Source organism: Oncorhynchus mykiss, chromosome 23 (genome assembly GCF_057628025.1).
Source record: "Oncorhynchus mykiss isolate SJ-2025 chromosome 23, ASM5762802v1, whole genome shotgun sequence".
NCBI lineage: Eukaryota > Metazoa > Chordata > Actinopteri > Salmoniformes > Salmonidae > Oncorhynchus > Oncorhynchus mykiss.
The window spans coordinates 5,733,170-5,757,349 of NC_143044.1; the positions used below are offsets into that span (position 1 = coordinate 5,733,170).

A 24,180-nucleotide genomic window follows, 5' to 3' on the forward strand; every position below is an offset into this window, starting at 1 on the left:
TTTTTAATGAATTTATTTACAAATTATGATGGAAAATAAGTATTTGGTCAATAAGAAATCAACTGTGGGAGCAAGTGGGAGCAATTATTAGGAAATGGAAGACATACAAGACCACTGATAATCTCCCTCGATTTGGGGCTCCACGCAAGATCTCACCCCGTGGGGTCAAAATGATGACAAGAACGGTGAGCAAAAATCCCAGAACCACACGGGGGGACCTAGTGAATGACCTGCAGAGAGCTGGGAACAAAGTAACAAAGCAACACACTACGCCGCCAGGGACTCATATCCTGCAGTGCCAGACGTGTCCCCCTGCTTAAGCAAGTACATGTCCAGGCCCGTCTGAAGTTTGCTAGAGAGCATTTGGATGATCCAGAAGAAGATTGAGAGAATGTCATATGGTCAGATGAAACCAAAATATAACTTTTTGGTAAAAACTCAACTTGTCGTGTTTGGAGGACAAAGAATGCTGTGTTGCATCCAAAGAACACCATACCTACTGTGAAGCATGGGGGTGGAAACATCATGCTTTGGGGCTGTTTTTCTTCAAAGGGACCAGGACGACTGATCCGTGTAAAGGAAAGAATGAATGGGAGCATGTATCGTGAGATTTTGAGTGAAAACCTCCTTCCATCAGCAAGGGCATTGAAGATGAAACGTGGCTGGGTCTTTCAGCATGACAATGATCCCAAACACACCGCCCGGGCAAGGAAGTGGCTTCGTAAGAAGCATTTCAAGGTCCTGGAGTGGCCTAGCCAGTCTCCAGATCTCAACCCCATAGAAAATCTTTGGAGGGAGTTGAAAGTCCGTGTTGCCCAGCAACAGCCCCAAAACATCACTGCTCTAGAGGAGATCTGCATGGAGGAATGGGCCAAAATACCAGCAACAGTGTGTGAAAACCTTGTGAAGACTTACAGAAAACGTTTGACCTCTGTCATTGCCAACAAAGGGTATATAACAAAGTATTGAGATAAACTTTTGTTATTGACCAAATAAGTATTTTCCACCATAATTTGCAAATAAATTCATAAAAAATCCTACAATGTGATTTTCTGGATTTTTTTTCTTCTCATTTTGTCTGTCATAGTTGAAGTGTACCTATGATGAACATTACAGGCCTCTCCCATCTTTTTAAGTGGGAGAACTTGCACAATTGGTGGCTGACTAAATACTTTTTTGCCCCACTGTATATGCTTAGTTGCAGTCAAAACAGCTCATTAAAAGTATGTCAGTATGAATACTTGGTAGAACTGTAATACAGAAACCAGCTACCCTCTAAATGTACATATAGTGTTGTATTGCTGTGTATTCTTCGAAAAATAGTAATTCTACGGGAAGTGTTATATAAATACATTAATTCCTATAAAATCCTCCAATATTCTAGATGTGCAACTTGTTATGGTATTTGGGTTGCTATAACATTTGGTTTGAAGTGACTGAAGATTTGAGCATGCTTTCTGAAGCCTACAGCCATAGGCCCTACCACTGCCATTGTTTCAATTAGCAACTATGCTCATGCTGGCTTTGGGGTAAGAAAATAAAGAAAACGAAGCCATATTGTTGGTCATTGTCTCACAGGTTCAATGGATTAATCACTTTTTAAAATTAAGTATATTTCAAATGTTGGTGTACTGCCCCTTTAAAATGCCAGTCATTTTTACCAAATAAGACTAAATGTATATTTACATCAACATTCTAAAAACGAAATGATAACACAATCAAATGATGGTAAATTGGCTTAATAGTACTTGTGGATTGTATTTTGGAAAAGAGCTGCACATTATTTAAGTGACATGTATATTCTTGTTTTCTAGAATATGCAAATGACCTGTAATTTTGTGAAAAGTATTTATTTTATTTACATATCTAATGATGTTTTGATAATAATTAATTAGATATTTTGCTATGATTGTTGCTTTTTCCAATAGTTTCTTCTTGGGGTCAAAATTACCCCAGTTGGTAATCCATGTCTGTGAAATATATTGGTGGTATGAGGGATAAGGGAATCCTTTGTGGAGCAGTGTCCACAGAAAACATGGACTAAGGTATTGAGGAGGGAAGAATGCCCCCTACTGGCACTCTAACACAATTTCCAAAAGCATCTGGTCTCCTACCCTAGAGATCAACCAGGCCTGACCCTACTTAGCCTCAGATGACTTTCAGCAGATAGATGCAGTCAGGGTGATCTGGCTGCTTGACATACATGAAAGCATTATGTCCCTCTTTTGGGCTACGGTTTCCCTCCATGTCTACTAATACATAACAAGTCAACCAGGGAACCCTTGTGGTTACACCTGGCATCTTTAAACTAACACATACCACAAGAAGTTGGTGGGTAAGAGAAGATGCATCTGCATAGCAATGGAAGGGGAGGATGAAAAGGCAGTGAGGACTGGAGGAGAGTTCAGGGGTGGGATAGTCTTCTGTTGGTCTACATGGGGCAGACTTTGTTCTCTGGGATTGGCAGCTGGACGAAGGAGCTGCACTTGCTGGGGGATGCCTCCTCATTCTTAGGCTGGGTGTTGCCGCAGACTGTGATGCGTGCTGCTATGGCTGACATCTCGCCCCCCGTGCAGCTCTCCCCCGTCATTCCTAGTCGCTCCGACGTTGCATTCATGTTCTCTGGCGCAGGCTTGCCGGTAAAGAGCTGAATCAGGCACTTCCTGAACTGGAAAAAGGTCAAAGGGTATTAGAACAGCCAACCGAAAAAGAAAATACAGGCAGTGAAGGCATTGGCAATGAAATAAACTTTATTTTGGAGTTCAAAAAGCATATTATTTGTATCTTAATGTGTAGTCTTCTGTTTGGTGCCATTTGAACAGGACCCAGGTGATATCACACTGCCAGGCAATGTGGATATCGGAACTGTCAGGATACTTTAGCTGTGCAGGTAGGAGATATTTATCATACTTATCAAGAGATGCCCAGCACATAACTGCAACACTGCCATAGCTCCACTCAGGAGAATGTTGCACCACCTAGAGCATCCGGACTGGTTGCATCACTGCCTGGTATGGCAACAGTGTTGTTACCTACCCTTACCACGTAGGGGCGGCCCGTCAGGAAGTCCAGGATCCAGTTGCAAAGGGAGGTGTTTAGTCCCAGGTTCCTTAGCTTATTGATTAGCTTTGAGGGCACTATGGTGTTGAACGCTGAGCTGTAGTCAATGAATAGCATTCTCACATAGGTGTTCCTTTTGTCCATGTGTGAAAGGGCAGTGTGGAGTGCAATAGAGATTGCATCATCTGTGGATCTGTTAGGGCGGTATGCAAATTGGAGTGGGTCTAGGGTTTCTGGGATAATGGTGTTGATGTGAGCCATGACCAGCCTTTCAAAGCACTTCATGGCTACAGACGTGAGTGCTACGGGTCGGTAGTCATTTAGGCAGGTTACCTTAGTGCTCTTGGGCACAGGGACTATGGTGGTCTATTTAAAACATGTTGGTATTACAGACTCGGACATGGAGAGGTTGAAAATGTCAGTGAAGACACTTGCCAGTTGGTTAGCGCATGCTTGCAGTACACATCCTGGTAATCCATCTGGCCCTGCGGCCTTGTGAATGTTGACCTGTTCAAAGGCCTACTCAAATCGCCTGCGGAGAGCGTGATCACACAGTCGTCTGGAACAGCTGGTGCTCTCATGCAGGTTTCAGTGTTATTTGCATCGAAGCGAGCATAGAAGTCCGTTAGCTCGTCTGGTAGGCTCATGTCACTGGGCAGCTCTCGGCTGGGCTTCCCTTTGTGGTCTGTAATGGTTTGCAAGCCCTGCCACATCCGACGAGCGTTGGAGCCGGTGTAGTACGATTCAATCTTCGTCTTGTACTGACGCTTTGCTTGTTTTATGGTTCGTCGGAGAGCATAGCGAGATTTCTTATAAGTTTCCGGGTTAGAGTCCTGCTCCTTGAAAGTGGAAGCTCTAGCCTTTAGCTCAGTGCGGATGTTGCCATGGCTTCTATACGTACGGTAACTGTAGGGACGGCGTCATCGATGCACTTATTGATGAAGCCAATGACCGATGTGGTGTACTCTTCAATGAAATTGGAGAATCCCGGAACATATTTCAGTCTGTGCTAGCAAAACAGTCCAGTATCTTAGCATCTGCTGGTGCTTCCTGCTTTACATTTTTGCTTGTAAGCAGGAATCAGGAGGATAGAATTATGGTCAGATTTGCCAAATGGAGGGTGAGGGAGAGCGTTGTACGACTCTCTGTGTGTGGAGTAAAGGTGGTCTAGAGTTTTTTCCCCTCCAATTGCACGTTTAACATGTTGATAGAAATTTGGTAAAACGGATTTAATTTTCTCTGCTTTAAAGTCCCCGGCCATTAAGAGCGTCGCCTCTGGATGAGCATTTTCCTGTTTGCTTAGGGCGGAATACAGCTCATTGAGTGCGGTCTTAGTGCCAGCATCGGTCTTATTATCTAAAATAAATCATGGATTTATTGTGAAGGTCTGCATCAGTGGCTTGTAGTCTATGCGTGGAAGCCAGGAGATGCTAAATGTGTTTATGTTAATTAACGGTTAATTACAGTGAGACCGACAGTTATTTGTTTGACAATCACCGGCTGACAAAACTTTGTGACTGTCACAGCTCTACTCATATCTTATCAATAGATCTTATCAACTTATACATTACAGTGCATGGCGAATGCTGTTAGTTCTATTAGAAAAGAGAAAGTAGATTATTTTTCCACTTGGAACCGGCAAGTTCGATCAACATTATTCATGGTTCCCTCACACGTAAAGGTGGTGTAATTATGAGAGAATTAAGTCAAGGTCAGAATACGGTGTATCTGTAGGCATTTTGGTCCGCCTCTCCTTCGACGGAAGAAAACCGTAACACTCACAGCAACAGTCGCTTTCAAACTAGGGATTTTGTGGCTAATTAAGGTAATTCCGCTCATAGATTATGTATGAACTACACATTGACACATCCAGCCTAAAGAGAGAGTTAAAAAAAATATGAATCACCAAAGTACAGGAGTGTGTCTTTAAATCAGCCATGGGGGGCAATTTAATGCAAGATTCATCTTCTTTTTTATTTTATTGTTGACATTTCTATCCTGTCTATCTATGGATAACAGGGTTGACGTTATGCTTGTCCCACTCAGTTTTACACCACAAAACACCTGCTTTTACGCTATTATTTCATTACGCTGGTATTTCATTTGTAAGAGAAAATGAAATACTAATCACATGCAATAAATAATAATGTTCAGAAATAACTGTCAAAACAATAAAATAACTAGTGCTTTATAATAATGGTGAAATAATAGAGTATTTTTGTGGGTTAATCTTCATAGAAGTCACAGAGGGTGCATGGAGGGACATGTTAAAATGCAGAATTTTGACACTTCAACCAACTTTATTCTTATTGAAAATTGGTGCATAAATTGGTGCATATTGTGGGATTCTGTGTTTTACATTATATCCATTACCATATATATGATTAAATGTTGGCTGTGTGAAGTATCTGCATTTGTGCACTTGAGCATCATCATGAGATTAAACAACTGCTTGCTACATCTGCTTGCCTGTTTGTGTGTGACAAGAACTGAGCAACATGCTGAGACTGCTGCATGTTGCAAAACTGTAGATAACAGCCCAGCAGATACTTTGTCCTTGTGTTTGTATGTGACAATATTGAGCACATGGTGTGACTTGCTGTATCTTACAAAGTTGTGGTTAAATCGGGAGGGGTGGTCATCACGTGGTTTAACTGAGATGGAAAAATACTGAACAACACAATAGCAGGAACTGAGCAACTGTTATAACTAGGGGGTGATACCAGAACAGTGAGAATCTATACATCGACAGAGGGTGGACTCCAAGAAGCGCCAAGAGGCGGGGACCAGCCTGAGCGCCTGAGATAGGCTGAGCAAGTATAAACCACGCTCAGCCTCTACTCTGATAGACATAGTTCCAACCCTTCTGTTGGCTTATCACAGTATATGAACAGCTGTTTTCTTACATCCTGTCAGTTCCCTGTTCTGCCCTGCGTGGTATTACAGTGAGCCCGTATATACAAAAGTTGCATTTGCCATTTATTGCTTAGCTAATAAAAATACAGAGTACAATCAGTGACTCAGTGTTATAACTTGTTCTGATACCAGATTCGAATTGACGCGACCCTAACAATATTTTTTTTTAAAGTGGAACTGACAGTGTTTTGAACAGACAATCATAAATATCAAATTCCCATTTTATGCTACAAAACCAACTTCATAAAAGGGATTTTAAAAATAGGTTATACTTGACTCAAAATTCCATGACGTACAGTAAGGCATTGTTGGCAGAATAGATGGATGCAGATCAATGCATGATCAATATAATTCACCAATACATTTCTTGGTAGTCCAAAAAATGTTGCTATGAGGTTGTCAATCACAGCTGGCCTCGTACATTGTTTGCTGTCTCCACTCATTCGGGATGCACTGTTTCAGTTTCGATGACTCAACATTTTGGACAAAAACGGACGTAGGCTGCGAATGTCAATACAATCAAACTAGCAAGGGCAATGACCACAAGTCAGTCATAACGTGGCTAATAGGCTAGCACATCTTTTTATGTAGCTCTTTATTTAGTAACCTAAAAACCTGGAGCCTAATGTTAGCTAGCTAGCTGCTGGGAAGATGTCATGTGATTAGAAGAATGGGTGAGTAACTGACTTTTTCCCCTCATATCGTTTTTTCAGTGGCTACAGCTAGATGCAGGTGTAAAGAAATATCTAATCGCTTTGCTAGCTAGCTAGCTAGCTAGTTAGCTATGCTGAACTTGAACGACTGTTATTCACTTAGCATATCTCTTGCATTTGTAAATTCCCTCTGGCTATCTGCTATGATTTCAGAATACTCTCATCTGAGTGTGCCAGAGCGCATAATATAATAATGGATGAATTTACGAACGCGCAACACCCGCTGAATATGACCAGTGTAAATGTATTAATGGTGGATTTGGAACTGCCTTCATACACAAGTTGGTGCTTTCAAGGAGAAACCTAATTGAATCAATATGCCTACAGAAATGCATACCAGGGTTAGTTCGACTGATAGCCTTGTTTGCAAAAGCCAAGTGAGAAAGTGCATAGACCTTGGAATTGGTATTTTCTTTTTTCATTTTTTAAATCTGTGAGTGTTATTTGAAATGATATTTTCACTAAAAGCATCTGGTTTCCCATTCTTAGCTACTCTTGGCAACTTGGGTGCCTGATTTTTTTTTTTACTTTAGCATGCACCAAAAGTGAATTTTCCTTATCACACAGTTTAGTGACAAACTGTAATAATACTTGTATTGCATGTTTACCTCTGCTTTCAGTGTTTCTTCAAGGCTGGCTCACTGACTTTTAAGGTGATTATTCATCTCTAGTATATTTTTCTATACAATTTTCAAACTTCAAAAGTAGGCTCTGGTCTTCTGTGACTGACTGTAGCTGGGTAAATTGACCTTGATTACATCCTCTAGTTTGGCAGAAATCTTACATTTCATATTCTCACTCTCATTCAGTGAGTTAACAGCTATCAAGAGGTTTTTGCCAGTCATATCTTTAACTGAGGGCCATATTCAAATTTACAGAATAACTCAAACATGATTATTTTGCTAAAAGAAAATACTAATGTTTATGGTTGACAAACCAACGCTTACAGTGTGAAACCAAAATAAACAGCATGTTAACGCTGTTTTAAACATATCGCTCAAACTGTAAGTGGTTTTGATTGATTAAAGCCCTGAGATTTTGTCTGGAGTCAATTAGAATGGATGAGTAAAGTATTTGATTGAACACTTCTAAGCTACACATATACAGTGCCTTGCGAAAGTATTCGGCCCCCTTGAACTTTGCGACCTTTTGCCACATTTTAGGCTTCAAACATAAAGATATAAAACAGTATTTTTTTGTGAAGAATCAACAACAAGTGGGACACAATCATGAAGTGGAACGACATTTATTGGATATTTCAAACTTTTTTAACAAATCAAAAACTGAAAAATTGGGCGTGCAAAATTATTCAGCCCCTTTACTTTCAGTGCAGCAAACTCTCTCCAGAAGTTCAGTGAGGATCTCTGAATGATCCAATGTTGACTTAAATTACTAATGATGATAAATACAATCCACCTGTGTGTAATCAAGTCTCCGTATAAATGCACCTGCACTGTGATAGTCTCAGAGGTCCGTTAAAAGCGCAGAGAGCATCATGAAGAACAAGGAACACACCAGGCAGGTCCGAGATACTGTTGTGAAGAAGTTTAAAACCGGATTTGGATACAAAAAGATTTCCCAAGCTTTAAACATCCCAAGGAGCACTGTGCAAGCGATAATATTGAAATGGAAGGAGTATCAGACCACTGCAAATCTACCAAGACCTGGCCGTCCCTCTAAACTTTCAGCTCATACAAGGAGAAGACTGATCAGAGATGCAGCCAAGAGGCCCATGATCACTCTGGATGAACTGCAGAGATCTACAGCTGAGGTGGGAGACTCTGTCCATAGGACAACAATCAGTCGTATATTGCACAAATCTGGCCTTTATGGAAGAGTGGCAAGAAGAAAGCCATTTCTTAAAGATATCCATAAAAAGTGTTGTTTAAAGTTTGCCACAAGCCACCTGGGAGACACACCAAACATGTGGAAGAAGGTGCTCTGGTCAGATGAAACCAAAATTGATATTTTTGGCAACAATGCAAAACGTTATGTTTGGCGTAAAAGCAACACAGCTCATCACCCTGAACACACCATCCCCACTGTCAAACATGGTGGTGGCAGCATCATGGTTTGGGCCTGCTTTTCTTCAGCAAGGACAGGGAAGATGGTTAAAATTGATGGGAAGATGGATGGAGCCAAATACAGGACCATTCTGGAAGAAAACCTGCCTGGATCCTGGTCTTCCTGACCAGGTGGTGAGGGTAGGCAACAACACCTCCGCAACACTGACCCTCAACAAGGGGCCCCTCGGAGATGTGTGCTTAGTCCCCTCCTGTAATCCCTGTTCACCCATGACTGCGTGGCCACACACAACTCCAAAACCATCATCAAGTGTGCTGAAGACAACAGTAGTAGGCCTGATCACAGACAGTGATGAGACAGCCTACAGGGAGGAGGTCAGAGACCTAGCAGTGTGGTGCCAAGGACCAAGGAACTGATCGTGTACTACAGGAAAAAGGGGGGAAAGCACAACCCCATCCAAATCGACGGGGCTGTAGTGGAGCGGTTCGAGAGCTAAAAGTTCCTTGGTGTCCACATCCCTAAGGACTTAACATGGTCCACACACCCGCACAGTTGTGAAGAGGGAATAAAAGTGCCTCATCCCCCTCAGGAGGCTGAAAGGATTTGGGCATGGCCCTTGGATCCTCAAAAAGTTGCACCATCTAGCGCATCTTGACTGACTGCATCACCGCTTGGTATGGTAAATGCACCGCCATTGACCACAAAACGCTACAGAGGTTGGTGTGGACGGCCAAGTACATCACTGAGGCTGAGCTCCCAGCCATCGAGGTCCTCTATATCAGGCGTTGTCAGAGGAAGAAGGCCTGAAAAATTACCAAAGACTTCAGCCACCGGAGCCATAGACTATTCACTCTGCTACCGTCCGGCAAATGGTACCAAAGCATCGGTTCTCGAACCAAAAGGCTCCAGAACAGCTTCTCCCTCAAGCCATAAGACTGCTAAATAGTCTGGGTAACCATTTAATTATGCATTATTATTATTTAATCTGCATTGACACTATCTTGCAATGACTCTGTGCACCCTTACAAGACTATATTTACACTATATATACACTGCTCAAAAAAATAAAGGGAACATTAAAATAACACATCCTAGATCTGAATGAATGAAATATTCTTATTAGATACTTTTTTCTTTACATAGTTGAATGTGCTGACAACAAAATCACACAAAAATTATCAATGGAAATCAAATTTATCAACCCATGGAGGTCTGGATTTGGAGTCACACTCAAAATTAAAGTGGAAAACCACACTACAGGCTGATCCAACTTTGATGTAATGTCCTTAAAACAAGTCAAAATGAGGCTCAGTAGTGTGTGTAGCCTCCACGTGCCTGTATGACCTCCCTACAACGCCTGGGCATGCTCCTGATGAGGTGGCGGATGATCTCCTGAGGGATCCCCTCCCAGACCTGGACTAAAGCATCCGCCAACTCCTGGACAGTCTGTGGTGCAACGTGGCGTTGGTGGATGGAGCGAGACATCATGTCCCAGATGTGCTTAATTGGATTCAGGTCTGGGGAACGGGCGGGCCAGTCCATAGCATCAATGCCTTCCTCTTGCAGGAACTGCTGACATACTCCAGCCACATGAGGTTTAGCATTGTCTTGCATTAGGAGGAACCCAGGGCCAACCACACCAGCATATGGTCTCACAAGGGGTACCTAATGGCAGTCAGGCTACCTCTGGCGAGCACATGGAGGGCTGTGCGGCCCCAAAAAGATATGCCACCCCACACCATGACTGACCCACCGCCAAACCAGTCATTCTGAAGGATGTTGCAGGCAGCAGAACGTTCTCCACGGCGTCTCCAGACTATCACGTCTGTCACATGTGGGCTGTAAGCACAACACCCACCTGTGGACGTCGGGCCCTCATACCACCCTCATGGAGTCTGTTTCTGACCGTTTGAGCAGACACATGCACATTTGTGGCCTGCTGGAGGTCATTTTGCAGGGCTCTGGCAGTGCTCCTCCTTCTCATCCTTGCACAAAGGCGGAGGTAGCGGTCCTGCTGCTGGGTTGTTGCCCTCCTATGGCCTCCTCCACGTCTCCTGATGTACTGGCCTTTCTCCTGGTAGCGCCTCCATGCTCTGGACACTACGCTGACAGACACAGCAAACCTTCTTGCCACATCTCGCATTGATGTGCCATCCTGGATGAGCTGCACTACCTGAGCCAGTTGTGTGGGTTGTAGACTCCGTCTCATGCTACCACTAGAGTGAAAGCACCGCCAGCATTCAAAAGTGACCAAAACATCAGCCAGGAAGCATAGGAACTGAGACGTGGTCTGTGGTCCCACCTGCAGAACCACTCCTTTATTGGGGGTTTCTTGCTAAATGCCTATAATTTCCACCTGTTGTCTATTCCATTTGCACAACAGCATGTGAAATGTATTGTCAATCAGTGTTGCTTCCTATGTGCGCAGTTTGATTTCACAGAAGTGTGATTGACTTGGAGTTACATTGTGTTATTTAAGTGTTCCCTTTATTTTTTTGAGCAGTGTACATTCACACTACACTTACACTCTCACACAAACCCAGACACATTCACATGTAGCCTCAAAACTACTACATACATACAGTGGGGCAAAAAAGTATTTAGTCAGCCACCAATTGTGCAAGTTCTCCCACTTAAAAAGATGAGAGAGGCCTGTAATTTTCATCATAGGTACACTTCAACTCTGACAGACAAAATTAGAAGAAAAAAATCCAGAAAATCACATTGTAGGATTTTATTTGCAAATTATGGTGGAACATAAGTATTTGGTCAATAACAAAAGTTTATCTCAATACTTTGTTATATACCCTTTGTTGGCAATGACAGAGGTCAAACGTTTTCTGTAAGTCTTCACAAGGTTTTCACACACTGTTGCTGCTATTTTGGCCCATTCCTCCATGCAGATCTCCTCTAGAGCAGTGATGTTTTGGGGCTGTCACTAGGCAACACAGACTTTCACCTCCCTCCAAAGATTTTCTTTGGGGTTGAGATCTGGAGACTGGCTAGGCCACTCCAGGACCTTGAAATGCTTCTTACGAAGCCACTCCTTCGTTGCCCGGGCGGTGTGTTTGGGATCATTGTCATGCTGAAAGACCCAGCCACGTTTCATCTTCAATGCCCTTGCTGGTGGAAGGAGGTTTTAACTCAAAATCTCACGATACATGGCCCCATTCATTCTTTCCTTTACACGGATCAGTCGTCCTGGTCCCTTTGCAGAAAAACAGCCCCAAAGCATGATGTTTCTATCCCCATGCTTCACAGTAGGTATGGTGTTCTTTGGATGCAACTCAGGATTCTTTGTCCTCCAAACACGACGAGTTGAGTTTTTACCAAAAAGTTATATTTTGGTTTCATCTGACCATATGACATTCTCCCAATCTTCTTCTGGATCATCCAAATGCTCTCTAGCAAACTTCAGACGGGCCTGGACATGTACTGGCTTAAGCAGGGGGACACGTCTGGCACTGCAGGATTTGAGTCCCTGGCGGCGTAGTGTGTTACTGATGGTAGGCTTTGTTACTTTGGTCCCAGCTCTCTGCAGGTCATTCACTAGGTCCCCCCGTGTGGTTCTGGGATTTTTGCTCACCGTTCTTGTCATCATTTTGACCCCACAGGGTGAGATCTTGCGTGGAGCCCCAGATCAAGGGAGATTATCAGTGGTCTTGTATGTCTTCCATTTCCTAATAATTGCTCCCACAGTTGATTTCTTCAAACCAAGCTGCTTATCTATTGCAGATTCAGTCTTCCCAGCCTGGTGCAGGTCTACAATTTTGTTTCTGGTGTCCTTTGACAGCTCTTTGGTCTTGGCCATAGTGGAGTTTGGAGTGTGACTGTTTGAGGTTGTGGACAGGTGTCTTTTATACTGATAACAAGTTCAAACAGGTGCCATTAATACAGGTAACGAGTGGAGGACAGAGGAGCCTCTTAAAGAAGAAGTTACAGGTCTGTGAGAGCCAGAAATCTTGCTTGTTTGTAGGTGACCAAATACTTATTTTCCACCATAATTAGCTAATAAATTCATTAAAAATCCTACAATGTGATTGTCTGGATTTTTTTCCTTCTCATTTTGTCTGTCATAGTTGAAGTGTACCTATGATGAACATTACAGGCCACTCTCATCTTTTTAAGTGGGAGAACTTGCACAATTGGTGGCTGACTAAATAATTTTTTGCCCCACTGTACATAACACTTACATGCGTACCGATGCTACACACACACACTTTCACACTCATCATATGCTGCTGCTACTCTGTTCTTTGTTTTACTCTTATTATTATATATCCTAATGCCTAATCACTTTACCCTGCTTTTATGTACATTTCTACCTCAAATATCCAGTACCCCTTTTTTTTAAAACTCTGCATCATTGGGAAGGGCTCATAAGCAAGCATTTGACATTAAAGTCTACACCTGTTGTATTCGGCGGATGTGAGAAATAAAATGTGATTTCGTGATGCCTCTAAGCAATGTGTCAGTTGAGTGAGACTCCTCACAACTTGTCAGAGAACTGGTGGGCATTTTTCCTGCTGAACAGTGCCAAATTGTATTTCGTCTTCGCCGACAAACGCATAAATTATCATTGCTTTTGTTTGGGCGGTGTCAGCCGTGTAATTGCGTTAAAGCTGTCCAATCAGTAAGCGGCTGTTCTTGTGGTAGTTGTAATGAAACCACACCCTTCCTTAAATCTGACCCGCGTTAGAAGTTCCAAACAAGAAAGTGTAGGCTATATCGAAATAATGAAACTCAAATGCAATTTCAGTAAACAAAATAATAGGGATTTATATCAGCCTAATCAAGGTGTAGATTACATCACACATTCCAGTATTTGAACTTGTAACATGGCTCCATTGTAACGTGGCTTTAATTAAGTGCATCCAATGGCATGTCCACGATAGGTAACGCCAGGAACCGCTTGTGGATCTGACAGCTCTAACACAGTTACACATCTGACACTGGCCAAACAAAAGCAATGACAAACGATGTGTTTGTCGGCTAACCCGTGTTACTGCTGATCTGATTGCATCCTGGCCTTATTCCCAGTACACCTGGGAATGGCTGTCTAAACCATTGGACAACATTAGCAGAAATATAGCCTATCCATAATCTGTTTATTTTCCAGTGAAATGAATAAACAGAGAATATAAAGAGAATATCATCAGTAGCAATGTGTTCAGGAGGAAAAGAGTGAGATACCTGTTTGTTCATGAAGACGTAGATGACTGGGTTGTAGACTGCGGCCGTCTTGGAGAAGAAAGCGGGTGCAGCAGCAAGTCTGGGGTCCAGGTAGATGGTGGGACAGGCTGTGACAATGATGGAGAAGGCGGCGTAGGGCGTCCAGCCCACCATGAAAGCCACAATCATCACCACCACCATGCGTGTCACCTGACGCTCCGGTTTCTTGGCGTTACCCAGCCTGCCATGGGACACCTGAGGGTTACGTGAAAACAAACACCTTCGGTTATTGAGCTAGAAAGTAGGCCGTGTGAGTTTATTTAAAGTATTATAAGAACTTAACTGAAAGGCTTGAATACACCAGGACGTTGCATCCACTCCCAATAGTTCCAGTATTTTATAAATGGGAACTGACCTTTCTCAGCTTCTGTAGGAGCTTCCCATAGCAGTAAATGATCACCCCCAGGGGCATTATGAAGCAGGTCACAAAGAAGGTGATTATGTAGGTGTGATTTGAAATGTTGTTGGAGTACCTGAGGAAAGTAGAACATAAACATTTTAATGACATTTCCAGCATTTGCTACATGGCCTGGTCTTATGGCTGAGTCTGTATTTAAAGTGATAGTTCACTCTTATTAAGCTCAAGTTGATTTTCAAACTGTTTTTATATAGCAATGTCCAGTATCTAGCATTTTTTGAGCCAGACAAGAAATTTATAAAATGGTTTGTAAAAACACCCCAGGAATGTCAAAAACAAACTAAATCTCTAATCTTTCAAGTTAACTGCTACTTTAAGAAGGGGCCATCTGTAGTTGTTGCATCCATTTTTGAGCTGAGTGTACAAAACATTAAGGACACCTTCCTGACATCAATAAGGGATCATAGATTTCACCTGGATGCACCTGGTCAGTCTATGTCCTGGAAAGAGTCCTTAATGTTTTGTACACTCAGTGTATACCCATTATTAACTTATAAATGCCTCATGAGCTTAGTTCAACTGTCACACCCCATGAGAACCCAACATATAAGCTTGTTTTTCTCCAATGTTTGTAAACATTGTAAATGTAAACAACCCCTGTTTAGCCTCAAAACATGGTTAAAACAATCATTTTTGATATCATGGGCGGTCAGTCCTTGCATCCATAGCTCTGTGTATTAATCTGAGAGTGGCTACATTTATCCAGGCCAATGCCTCAGCCTTTTACCAAAACATAGGCGGGGTGTCTCTTTATTATTGTTTCAACCTTAGATTCAGCCTTTAAGGACACCGTAAAGGTGCGTGACATAATGTTGACAGAGGCGGAGGGTCGTATTGGACCGTTCAGATAGGCTTATTCTGCTTTGTACCTCATTTGAGATTAAATTAAAGTGGGAATTCTACAGCTGAAGCAAATCTATGGGACAAAATTGGGGTCCCAGGGGCCAGTTGATGGAAGACTAATTGTGTAATTTCCATTATAAATACCTGTTACCGATACCAAAGGTGACAAGCTGGGGATTCATTCACACAGAACCAGAGACAAAGTCTAAATCAGAGTTTAGGGAGGTGCACCTAACTAAAATGTCCCCACCCACAGTCCTCCAGGCACCCTACTAGTTTAGATTCCCAGCCTAACACATGCCTTATCGGCCTGTCACAGCCCATAGGTTTTAAGGATTTGAGGGGATTTGAATGGAAGTCAACGCAATACTGCGTTGTAAGGTGGAACACTGAAAGCAATTCTATCACGGGTCAACATAACATACTGTACACTCTAATCAGCATAATTTTTCATAAAATTCATAACTTTCACAATGCCTAGAATTGAAAAGTGTACCTCTTTTTAATATTCTGAATCATGTGAATAGTGTGCATTCAAATGCTACTTGGGTTGAATAAACAAATGAGTGGATGCATGTGGACCCCTAGATCTGTTTCCTCAGTCCCTGCTGGGAAGTCAACATGACCCAAATGTTTTCTGACAGAACACAAGCTGTGTATTCGCAGAGGGACAAGTTAGGACACGGATATATTATGTATATCCTTGAATGTGGCTAATAATTGCATTGTTGACTGTATTTCACTGCCTTAGCGTTGGCTCTCTCAATGGACCAGAGGCAGTGCCCATCAGCCCCCCTACCTGCCTCCCTTTGATTAGCAATGCTTAACATCATTACCATGATCTCTAGGAGGGTACCCCGTAGGGCCAAATTAGCTTGGCTCCTTGACTTGAAAGTGTTTTTCCATTGTAAAGGTGAGATAATTTCGCAAGGTGCAATCAACCAAGTTACATACACAAGGCTTAGTCTTAACCTTAAGCTAGTAGTTATATGAAGAGTTTAATTTCAAAATGCTATATATCCACTTTCAGAAATGTTGGTAAATTAGCTTTTATTATTTAAAGAAATTATGAAAGAGGTTGGTCTGTTTTTTCACTGTCTAATCCGGGCATGGGGTTGTTGATGACAGACGTGTTTGTTTAAAATATATCACTTGATGGTTTCATTTCAGAGAGACAATCTTTTAATTTGCAAAATGCTATACAGTGGAGTCCAAAACCTGAAAATGAATAAATTAAATAAATAATTTTAAATATTGAGCATTATTGTATGCTCCAAAACATTTGAAAAGTATGTTATTTTATACTAATACCATTGCACTGAAAAAACGACTTAATTCTCAAAAAGGTAGGGATCAAAATGATTGACACCCCTGTTTTCAATACCTCGCAATAGCTCACCTTGCGAGGATTACAGTCATACTTGAATTGTGGTGGCATTTGCATCCCTTGGCTTTGCAACCATGAAAAACACTTTAAAATGACAAATAGTTACACATCATTCATATTTTATTTTAAACAGTATTGCAACTCCTTCATACTGCAAAACTTTACCTGAAGGCATTGTTCAAAGTACTAATATATGTAATAAGTATGTAATATATTGTATAGAGCGGGTATTCCCAAACTGAGGTGCACGCGCAATGCTGTCGGGGCTACGGCAAATAAAAAATTTAAAAAAAAAATATATATATATATATATATATTTTAAAGGTTTTATTATCTTCACATTTTCAAACAGTCCATTTATATTTTCCAACAGGGCTATGGTTTCATTCTCGCCTGGTTGGCCTCATTTCACTGCCAAAAATAAAATTAAACCATCTAGTGTTCAGCGAAATAACAACACAATGTCAAATACAGGTAGCCTAGTCAAATAATGAACATCCATTTACATTAACCGTTACTCTCTCGCGGGAATTTCACTATGTAGCCAAAAGTAGCTGCAGCTCATGTTGGTATCTGTACTGGTGGCGCAAAAGCCATGACAGGGAGACATAGTGGAGTGGTAACGCGCGTGCAAGCAGTTGCTCCCGACGCCACTCGAGTACACTGCAGCATCCACCGAGAGACTCTTGCTGCCAAGGGAACGCCTGAGAGCTTGAAAGACGTTTTGGACACTACGGTGAAAATGGTTAACTTTGTTAAAGCAACTGCACCATGCAATGATATGGGCAGCGGCCATGTAATGCTTTTACGACATACAGAAGTACGCTGGTTATCAAGAGGCAAAGTATTAACACATTTTTTTTAAATTGAGAGATGAGCTTAGAGTTTTCTTTACTGACCATCATTTTCACTTGTCTGACCGCTTGCATGATGACGAGTTTCTCACACGACTGGCCTGGGTGACGTTTATTTCTCACCTGAATGATCTGAATCTAGGATTACAGGGACTCTCTGCAACTATAATCAATCTATTAAGAAGTTTATTCCTACATTAACGAGGACAACACACAGGTCTTTCCATCATTGTATGATTTTTTTTGTGTGTGTGCAAATGAACTCAAGCTTACGGACAATGTCAAATGTGATATAGCGAAGCACCGGAGTGAGTTGGGTGTGCAATTACGCAGGTACTTTCCCGAAACGGATGACACAAACAACTGGATTCGTTATCCCCTCAATGCCTTGACTCCAGTCCACTTACCGATATCTGAACAAGGGAGCCTCATCGAAATTGCAACAAGCGGTTCTGTGAAACTGTAATTTAATCAGAAGCCACTGCCAGATTTCTGGATTGGGGGTGCGCTCAGAGCATCCTGCCTTGGCAAATCGCGCTGTTAAGACACTGATTCCCTTTGCAACCATGTACCTATGTGAGAGTGGATTCTCAGCCCTCACTAGCATGAAAACTAAATACAGACACAGACTGTGTGTGGAAAATTATTTAAGAATGAAACTCTCTCTAATACAACCCAACATTGCAGAGTTATGTGCATCCTTTCAAGCACACATTTCTAATTAACCTGTGGTGAGTTATTCACAATTTTCTATTAACAAATAAAGGTTTTATATGTAAGATGATTAAATAAAGAGCAAAATTATTTATTATTATTATAATTTGTGCACTGGTCCTATAAAAGCTCCTTGTCACTTCCCAGGAGCTGGGTTGTGACAAACTCACACTCATTCTTATGTTTAATAAATGTATCGTATAGTGTGTGTGTGTGGCAGGCTTTCAATGATGGCAAAAAACAACATTTGAGAGTGCGCTGACACTGGTGCTAGAGCCAAGTTTGGCATTACTTCCTATGCACTGAACGGTGCTGTATGAATGCTACAGAGTGATGCTGAAGTAAATGCTTTCTAATCAACATTACCTTGCTCTTGTATAGAATTAACACCATACAAAACAATAATGTGTATCCCTTCACTTCTTACAAAGAAATACATGGACCTTGAGCATTTCCTCCAGTGACAAACTCTTATCGGGGAGGGGTCTGTATTAAAGAAAATAATTTGCTAATCACACCCTTCTAGTATGTCATGAATTTGAGGATTCCATTGATAATTGTGTGTGTATACATTTTTTTTAAATGGTATTGGTGTTACTTGATTTAAATGAAGGGAAATTACAATGTGAGCAAAATGATTATGATAATACGTTTGTCAATTCTTTTTTTATGGGTTGATGAATTCCATTTAAGAAAATCCAAAATGACCTAAAATGTGTCATTGGGGTTCCTACCGCTACTGTTGGTAAATTACAACGTTATCATTATAGTAAAAAATGATTTAAAGTCATTAAACTGCCATATTAGTTGATTAAGAATGGGCAGACTTACCCAAAGGCATTTAAATAAATACAAAATGCCATGCCCAAATGCCACTGCAATTCAAAAATGACCCGTTTGTGCCTGCGTGCGTTTATGATACAAACAGGAGGTCGAAGTTGCTGCCTCTCACCAGTTTGGCTCGCAGGTGGTGCCGATCTTGCTGACTGTGTAGCTGCACCAGCCGAACACAGGAGGGATCGTCCAGATGAAGGAGAAGGTCCAGACAAACAGCAGGCCCATTGCCGCATGCTTCCCCCTAAGACGAACATTCCCCAGAGGCCGGCAGATCACAAAGAAACGCTCGAAGGACAGAACTGCCAGGGACCACAGAGCCACAATCCCTAAGAGGAGACACAGACAGTCTGTAGGGCCCAGAAGAAACATGTCTACCCATTTGGCTGTGACTATATTCATTAAAATAACAATGAATTACACACATCTTCATTAAAAACATGATCTTGATAAGTAAATTAATACAATTTCATTCTTCCACCAGAATATATAATCCGGACAAAAAAATCTGTGTTAGTTATTTTGGTCATGTTTCCACAGACACGCACCAGACGTAAATCATGTTTGCATAGTTGCTACGTAAAATGACTGCTCGTCCGTTATCAAAAATGGTTGCTATGCAGGCAGACTATAGTTGTTGTCGCTAGCTAGCTAGACAACTTCAGCTAACTCAGTCACGCTTATATTAACCCCGCTTTACCAAACTAAATGCAAAGCTAGAAGCAAGGGGAAATAGTGTGTAAATTCAGATAAATGCAAGAGATGATTTGGACAGCAACCTGAATATGATTATATTCTTATGGAGGGTGACAAATAACTCAGATGAACCTGTTAGCAGGCATAGGTGTGCCTGTTGGTGAATACAGCACGGCTTGGAATGCTGCTCGTCCAATCAGCATCTATGATCGAAACAACCCGTTTCATAAAATATGCTAAACACTACTATTCTACACTTCACTCTACCTAAAATGGCTTACCTTGACTTTGAAGTCAACCTAGGCTGGACTAGGTTGACTAGCTGAAATTTGCCCCCTAATTTTAAATCCCAGTGGAAACGGTGTTTTAGTCTCCTAGTCTTTAGACCATAAACCACATTTAGTGTCCTTATTGGCCAAGGTCACGCCAGACGTTCTTATATTAGCCAATCAGCAGCCTATATTCCTGAGACTTCAGGTTCATTCTTGTAGGACCCCTGCCCTGTCAGCGCAGAAATCAGATAACATTGCTTTCCATCCTGACGAACTACACTTTTCCTCTTGTGTACAATATCCTTGGTGTCTGACATTTTACTGTGCGTGCGTCTAAAACATAAGTGTTTTAAGATTTTTTATGTCCCGTTGGTTTTGTTGCTAAGTATTGTCTGTTGTTGTATTTTTCCATATATGTTTGGCTAGCTCGCGTTGCCGCTAGCATTTACACAAAGAATGCATTAGTAGTGTATGTTAGCATGCCTAGTAGCTTTAGCCGTTTGTTAGCATTTGTCATTTGAGGTGATAGGCTATTTCCTTTGTATATGTAAATCGCTCATGCTCTGGTGTTGGTATTATGTAGACTGTCCAGTATTGCTGTTGTTGATGTACAGGTCCACTAGCCTGTTTAGTAGAAACTAGCCCTGCAGAAGGAAAATATGCCTACATTTATATTACCTCCCTTACAGAACCAGAATCTGTCAGTTTCAAGGGTGGCGTGAGTTTGTCTGTGTGGATCCTTTCTGTCCATTAAAACCCCCTTAACTAGAAATACTGTCTCGTTGTTCTGGATGGACATTGCTGTAGTGGCTACTACCAGCCTGGAAATCAGCACCTGAGTTCTATTTTAATGGTCCTTCGATTTTGTAACCAACATATTTCACAACCATAAAATTATATTTGGCTGTTCCAGGTAGAACACTCAAAGTACCCTTTGGTGAAAAGGTTATACCTGGAACCAAAAAGGATTTGGTTTTACTACAGGGACAGCGGAAGAACACTTTGTTCTAGGTAGACCTTTTTTTCTAAGAGTATGTACAGAAAGTATTCACACCACTTGACTTTTTCCACATTTTGTACTGTTAGTGGGATTAAAATTGATTAAATTGTAAAACAAAAAAAAATACTCTGTCAAAGCGGGAGAAATTCGGACATTTGTAAAAATAAAAAAACTAATATGTTGATTAGATAAGAATTCAACCTTTGGCAGCGATTACACCTGTAAGTCTTTGGATAAGTCTCCAAGAGCTTTCCCCACCTGGATTGTGCAACATGTGCCCATTATTATTTTCAAAATTCTTCAAGCTCTGTCAAATTGGTTGTTGATCATTGCTAGACAACCATTTTCAGGTCTTGCCATATATTTTTAAGTAGGTTTAAGTCAAAACTGTAACTCGGCCACTGTTTTAGGATATTGTCCTGCTGAAAGGTGAATTAATCTCTGTGTCTGGAGGAAAACAGACTGAACCAGGTTTTCCTTTAGGATTTTGGCTGTGCTTAGCTCCATTCAGTTTATATTTTATCCTAAAGAACTCCCCAGTCCTTAAACAATTACAAGATACTCATAACATGATGCAGCCACCACTATGCTTGAAAATATGGAGTGGTACTCAGTAATGTGTTGTATTGCATTTGCCCCAAACATTTTGTTTTCAGAACAACAAGTTAAATTGCTTTGCCACATTTTTTGCAGTATTACTTTATTGCCTTGTTGCAAACATGATGCATGTTTTGGAATATATTCTGTACAGGCTTCCATCTTTTCACTCTGTCAATTAGGTTAGTATTGTGGGGTAATTACAATGTTGATCCGTCCTCAGTTCTCTCCTATCACAGTCATTCAATTCTGTAACTGTTTTAAAGTCACCATTGACCTCATGGTGAAATCTACCGCAACCCAGTTAGGAAGGAAGCCTGTATCTTTGTAGTGACAAGGTGTGTTGATACACCATCCAAAATGTAATTAATAACCTCACCATGCTCAAAGGGATAATCAATGTCTGCTTTTTAATTTAACCATCTAACAATAGGTGCCCTTCTTCGCAAGGCGTTGGAAAACTTCCATGGTTTTTGCGGTTTAATCTGTGTTTGAAATTCAGTGCTTGACTGAGGGACCTTACGTATGTGTGGGGTACAGAAGTGAGGTAGTCATTATTGCACACAGTGAGTCCCTGCAACTTGTGACTTGTTAAGCACATTTTTATTCCTGAACTTATTAAGGCCATTTCAGCTTTTCATTTTTTATTAATTTGTAGAAATGTCGACACCCTTGTGTGCAAAAAAACCCATTTGTTTACTAAATTAGATCAGTTATTATAATTTTAAACAATGATGATCATATCTATTTGTCTGTGTAATTTTGCCATCAGTTTTATGTACATTTTTCAGCACCACAAAATGCACTACAAAACTGCCAAATGCACTACAAAAGATGGATGGATTCCTTTCTGCAATGTATTATCTGTCTTTAAAAAACTGTCCAAGAAACCAAATGAATCAAACAATCAATCAGTCTGACTTTCAAACGCTATTATTTTGCTACATTTCAGAATCTAAACAGCTCCAACACTGACACCTGCAGCAACTGTGCGGTTACACCAGCATCCCAGGTTACTTATTCAAAAACATTACCATAATCCATGCTGAACTTACCGAAATAGGTGACAGCAAAACCTTCCAATATGCAAGCCCAATTTCCAAGAAAAAAATACCCTTTGGCATTTGTTAGAAAACTTATTGTTCCACCGGTGAGTGACACAAGGAAATCAGCGACAGATAAATTAACAATGATATAATTTAAGGGCTGTCTCAGCTGTTTGAACTTGTAAGTGGCCAACATAACAGTAAAATTTTCAAAGAGAGACAGAGACGTCACAACAAACATTAACGTAGCCAAAACTGCGAAATTCCAAGGTGCAAGATGTGTTATTGGACCAGTGAACGGATCAGCGTGTGGTTTGTAGATCTCGCCTGTCTCGTTAAAAGAAACACCATTTACTGCAATTCTTATATTATCCATTGTCCATGTCAAAATAATTGCACTTGACTATAGAGTAAAATTCCTATTGCACTCGTGGGTTATGTAAAGGGTCAGCGATCTTGTGGTCCATTACACATTTTCACAACTTAATTTGTACTCTCCTCCTCGAAACTGCAGCATGCCCAGAGTCGCGCGTAAAGAGCATTCGTTTGAAATAATTACTGGATCAACAGCCATTCCTTCATTTTTTTGCATACTTTTCTTTGAGTAGGCTGTACTTAAGATCTTGATATCCGCATTTTGCATGAAAGCACATATTTTAGACCAAAGCGACGAATCCACAGTTATTCAGAATTCAAGGCTGTTTAAAGAGTGAGTCTGTATCTTAAAAAAAACAGCAACGGTAAACAAAACCGCAAAAGCACTGCTGCAAATAAACAAACACTTTCTTAATTAATATGTACGGACCGAATCTGAGCCTTGAGAAGGCTTACCAGCAACTGAATTGGTAGGTGACTTATGTTGCCTGTAGTCGACTCGCTCGTAACAATTCGAGCGTCACTCCTGACCTGGAGGAAATGTAGCCCCAAAGGCCAATAGATGGCGATATTGAGTCGTGTCATCTTACCATCCAAATGCATTGTATGCAGCCGGCAATACACTTGTATCCCTCGTGGACCGATTCGTACCTACAACATTCTCCATTCGGACTGCATAGGTGTCGATTTCCTCAACTCTATTTAATGGAGAGAAGGCGAAAAAACGAACAAATACTTTTATAAAAAAATTAAGGAGAAGCGAGAGAGAGTGAGAGCTAGCTATAATTCATTATATTTTTGTTCACTTTCACTTGTAAAAGAGGGTGGGGGGCAATGCAAATGGTCTGGGTAGTCATTTGATTAGGTATTCAGGAGTCTTATGGCTTGGGGGTAGAAGCTGTTTATAAGCCTCTTGGACCTAGACTTGGCGCTCCAGTCTTCTGGAGTCTTTGGGGGGGTGCGGCAGGGTAGCCTAGTGGTTAGAGCGTTGGACTAGTAACCGGAAGGTTGCAAGTTCAAACCCCTGAGCTGACAAGGTACAAATCTGTCGTTCTGCCCCTGAACAGGCAGTTCCTAGGCCGTCATTGAAAATAAGAATTTGTTCTTAACTGACTTGCCTGGTTAAATAAAAGTAAAAAAAAAAATAATTGGCAGTTTTTAGGGCCTTCCTCTGACACCGCATGGTAAAGAGGGCTGT

At 41.3% G+C, this 24,180-nt stretch overlaps 1 protein-coding gene across 2 annotated transcripts; it reads right to left on the bottom strand.

The window, feature by feature from the left end:
- Nucleotides 1-23,524, bottom strand: valopa (vertebrate ancient long opsin a). 2 transcript variants are annotated; one of them, XM_021580253.3, is made up of 5 exons: nucleotides 22,617-23,524; nucleotides 19,115-19,325; nucleotides 14,302-14,419; nucleotides 13,908-14,141; nucleotides 1-2,668 (listed from the first exon to the last, which is right to left on the bottom strand). In XM_021580253.3, exons 1-5 carry the CDS (start codon nucleotides 22,981-22,983, stop codon nucleotides 2,432-2,434), a joined length of 1,167 nt encoding a protein of 388 aa, XP_021435928.1. In that variant the 5' UTR covers nucleotides 22,984-23,524; the 3' UTR covers nucleotides 1-2,431. The 2 variants fall into 2 exon arrangements, with proteins under 2 accessions (XP_021435928.1, XP_021435929.1); XM_021580254.3 differs by lacking the exon at nucleotides 22,617-23,524 and adding an exon at nucleotides 19,974-20,576.
- Nucleotides 23,525-24,180: the final 656 nt, after the last annotated feature.

What these genes read in the sequence shown, in the direction of transcription:
- valopa (XM_021580253.3), bottom strand. Translation starts at nt 22,983, where the DNA reads ATGGATAATATAAGAATTGCAGTAAATGGTGTTTCTTTTAACGAGACA. An exon ending in TCCTACAGAAGCTGAGAAAG is followed by an intron (nt 14,142 to 14,301) that starts GTCAGTTCCCAT and finishes CGTAACCCTCAG; the next exon opens with GTGTCCCATGGCAGGCTGGG. An exon ending in ACGTCTTCATGAACAAACAG is followed by an intron (nt 2,669 to 13,907) that starts GTATCTCACTCT and finishes ACCTTTTTCCAG; the next exon opens with TTCAGGAAGTGCCTGATTCA.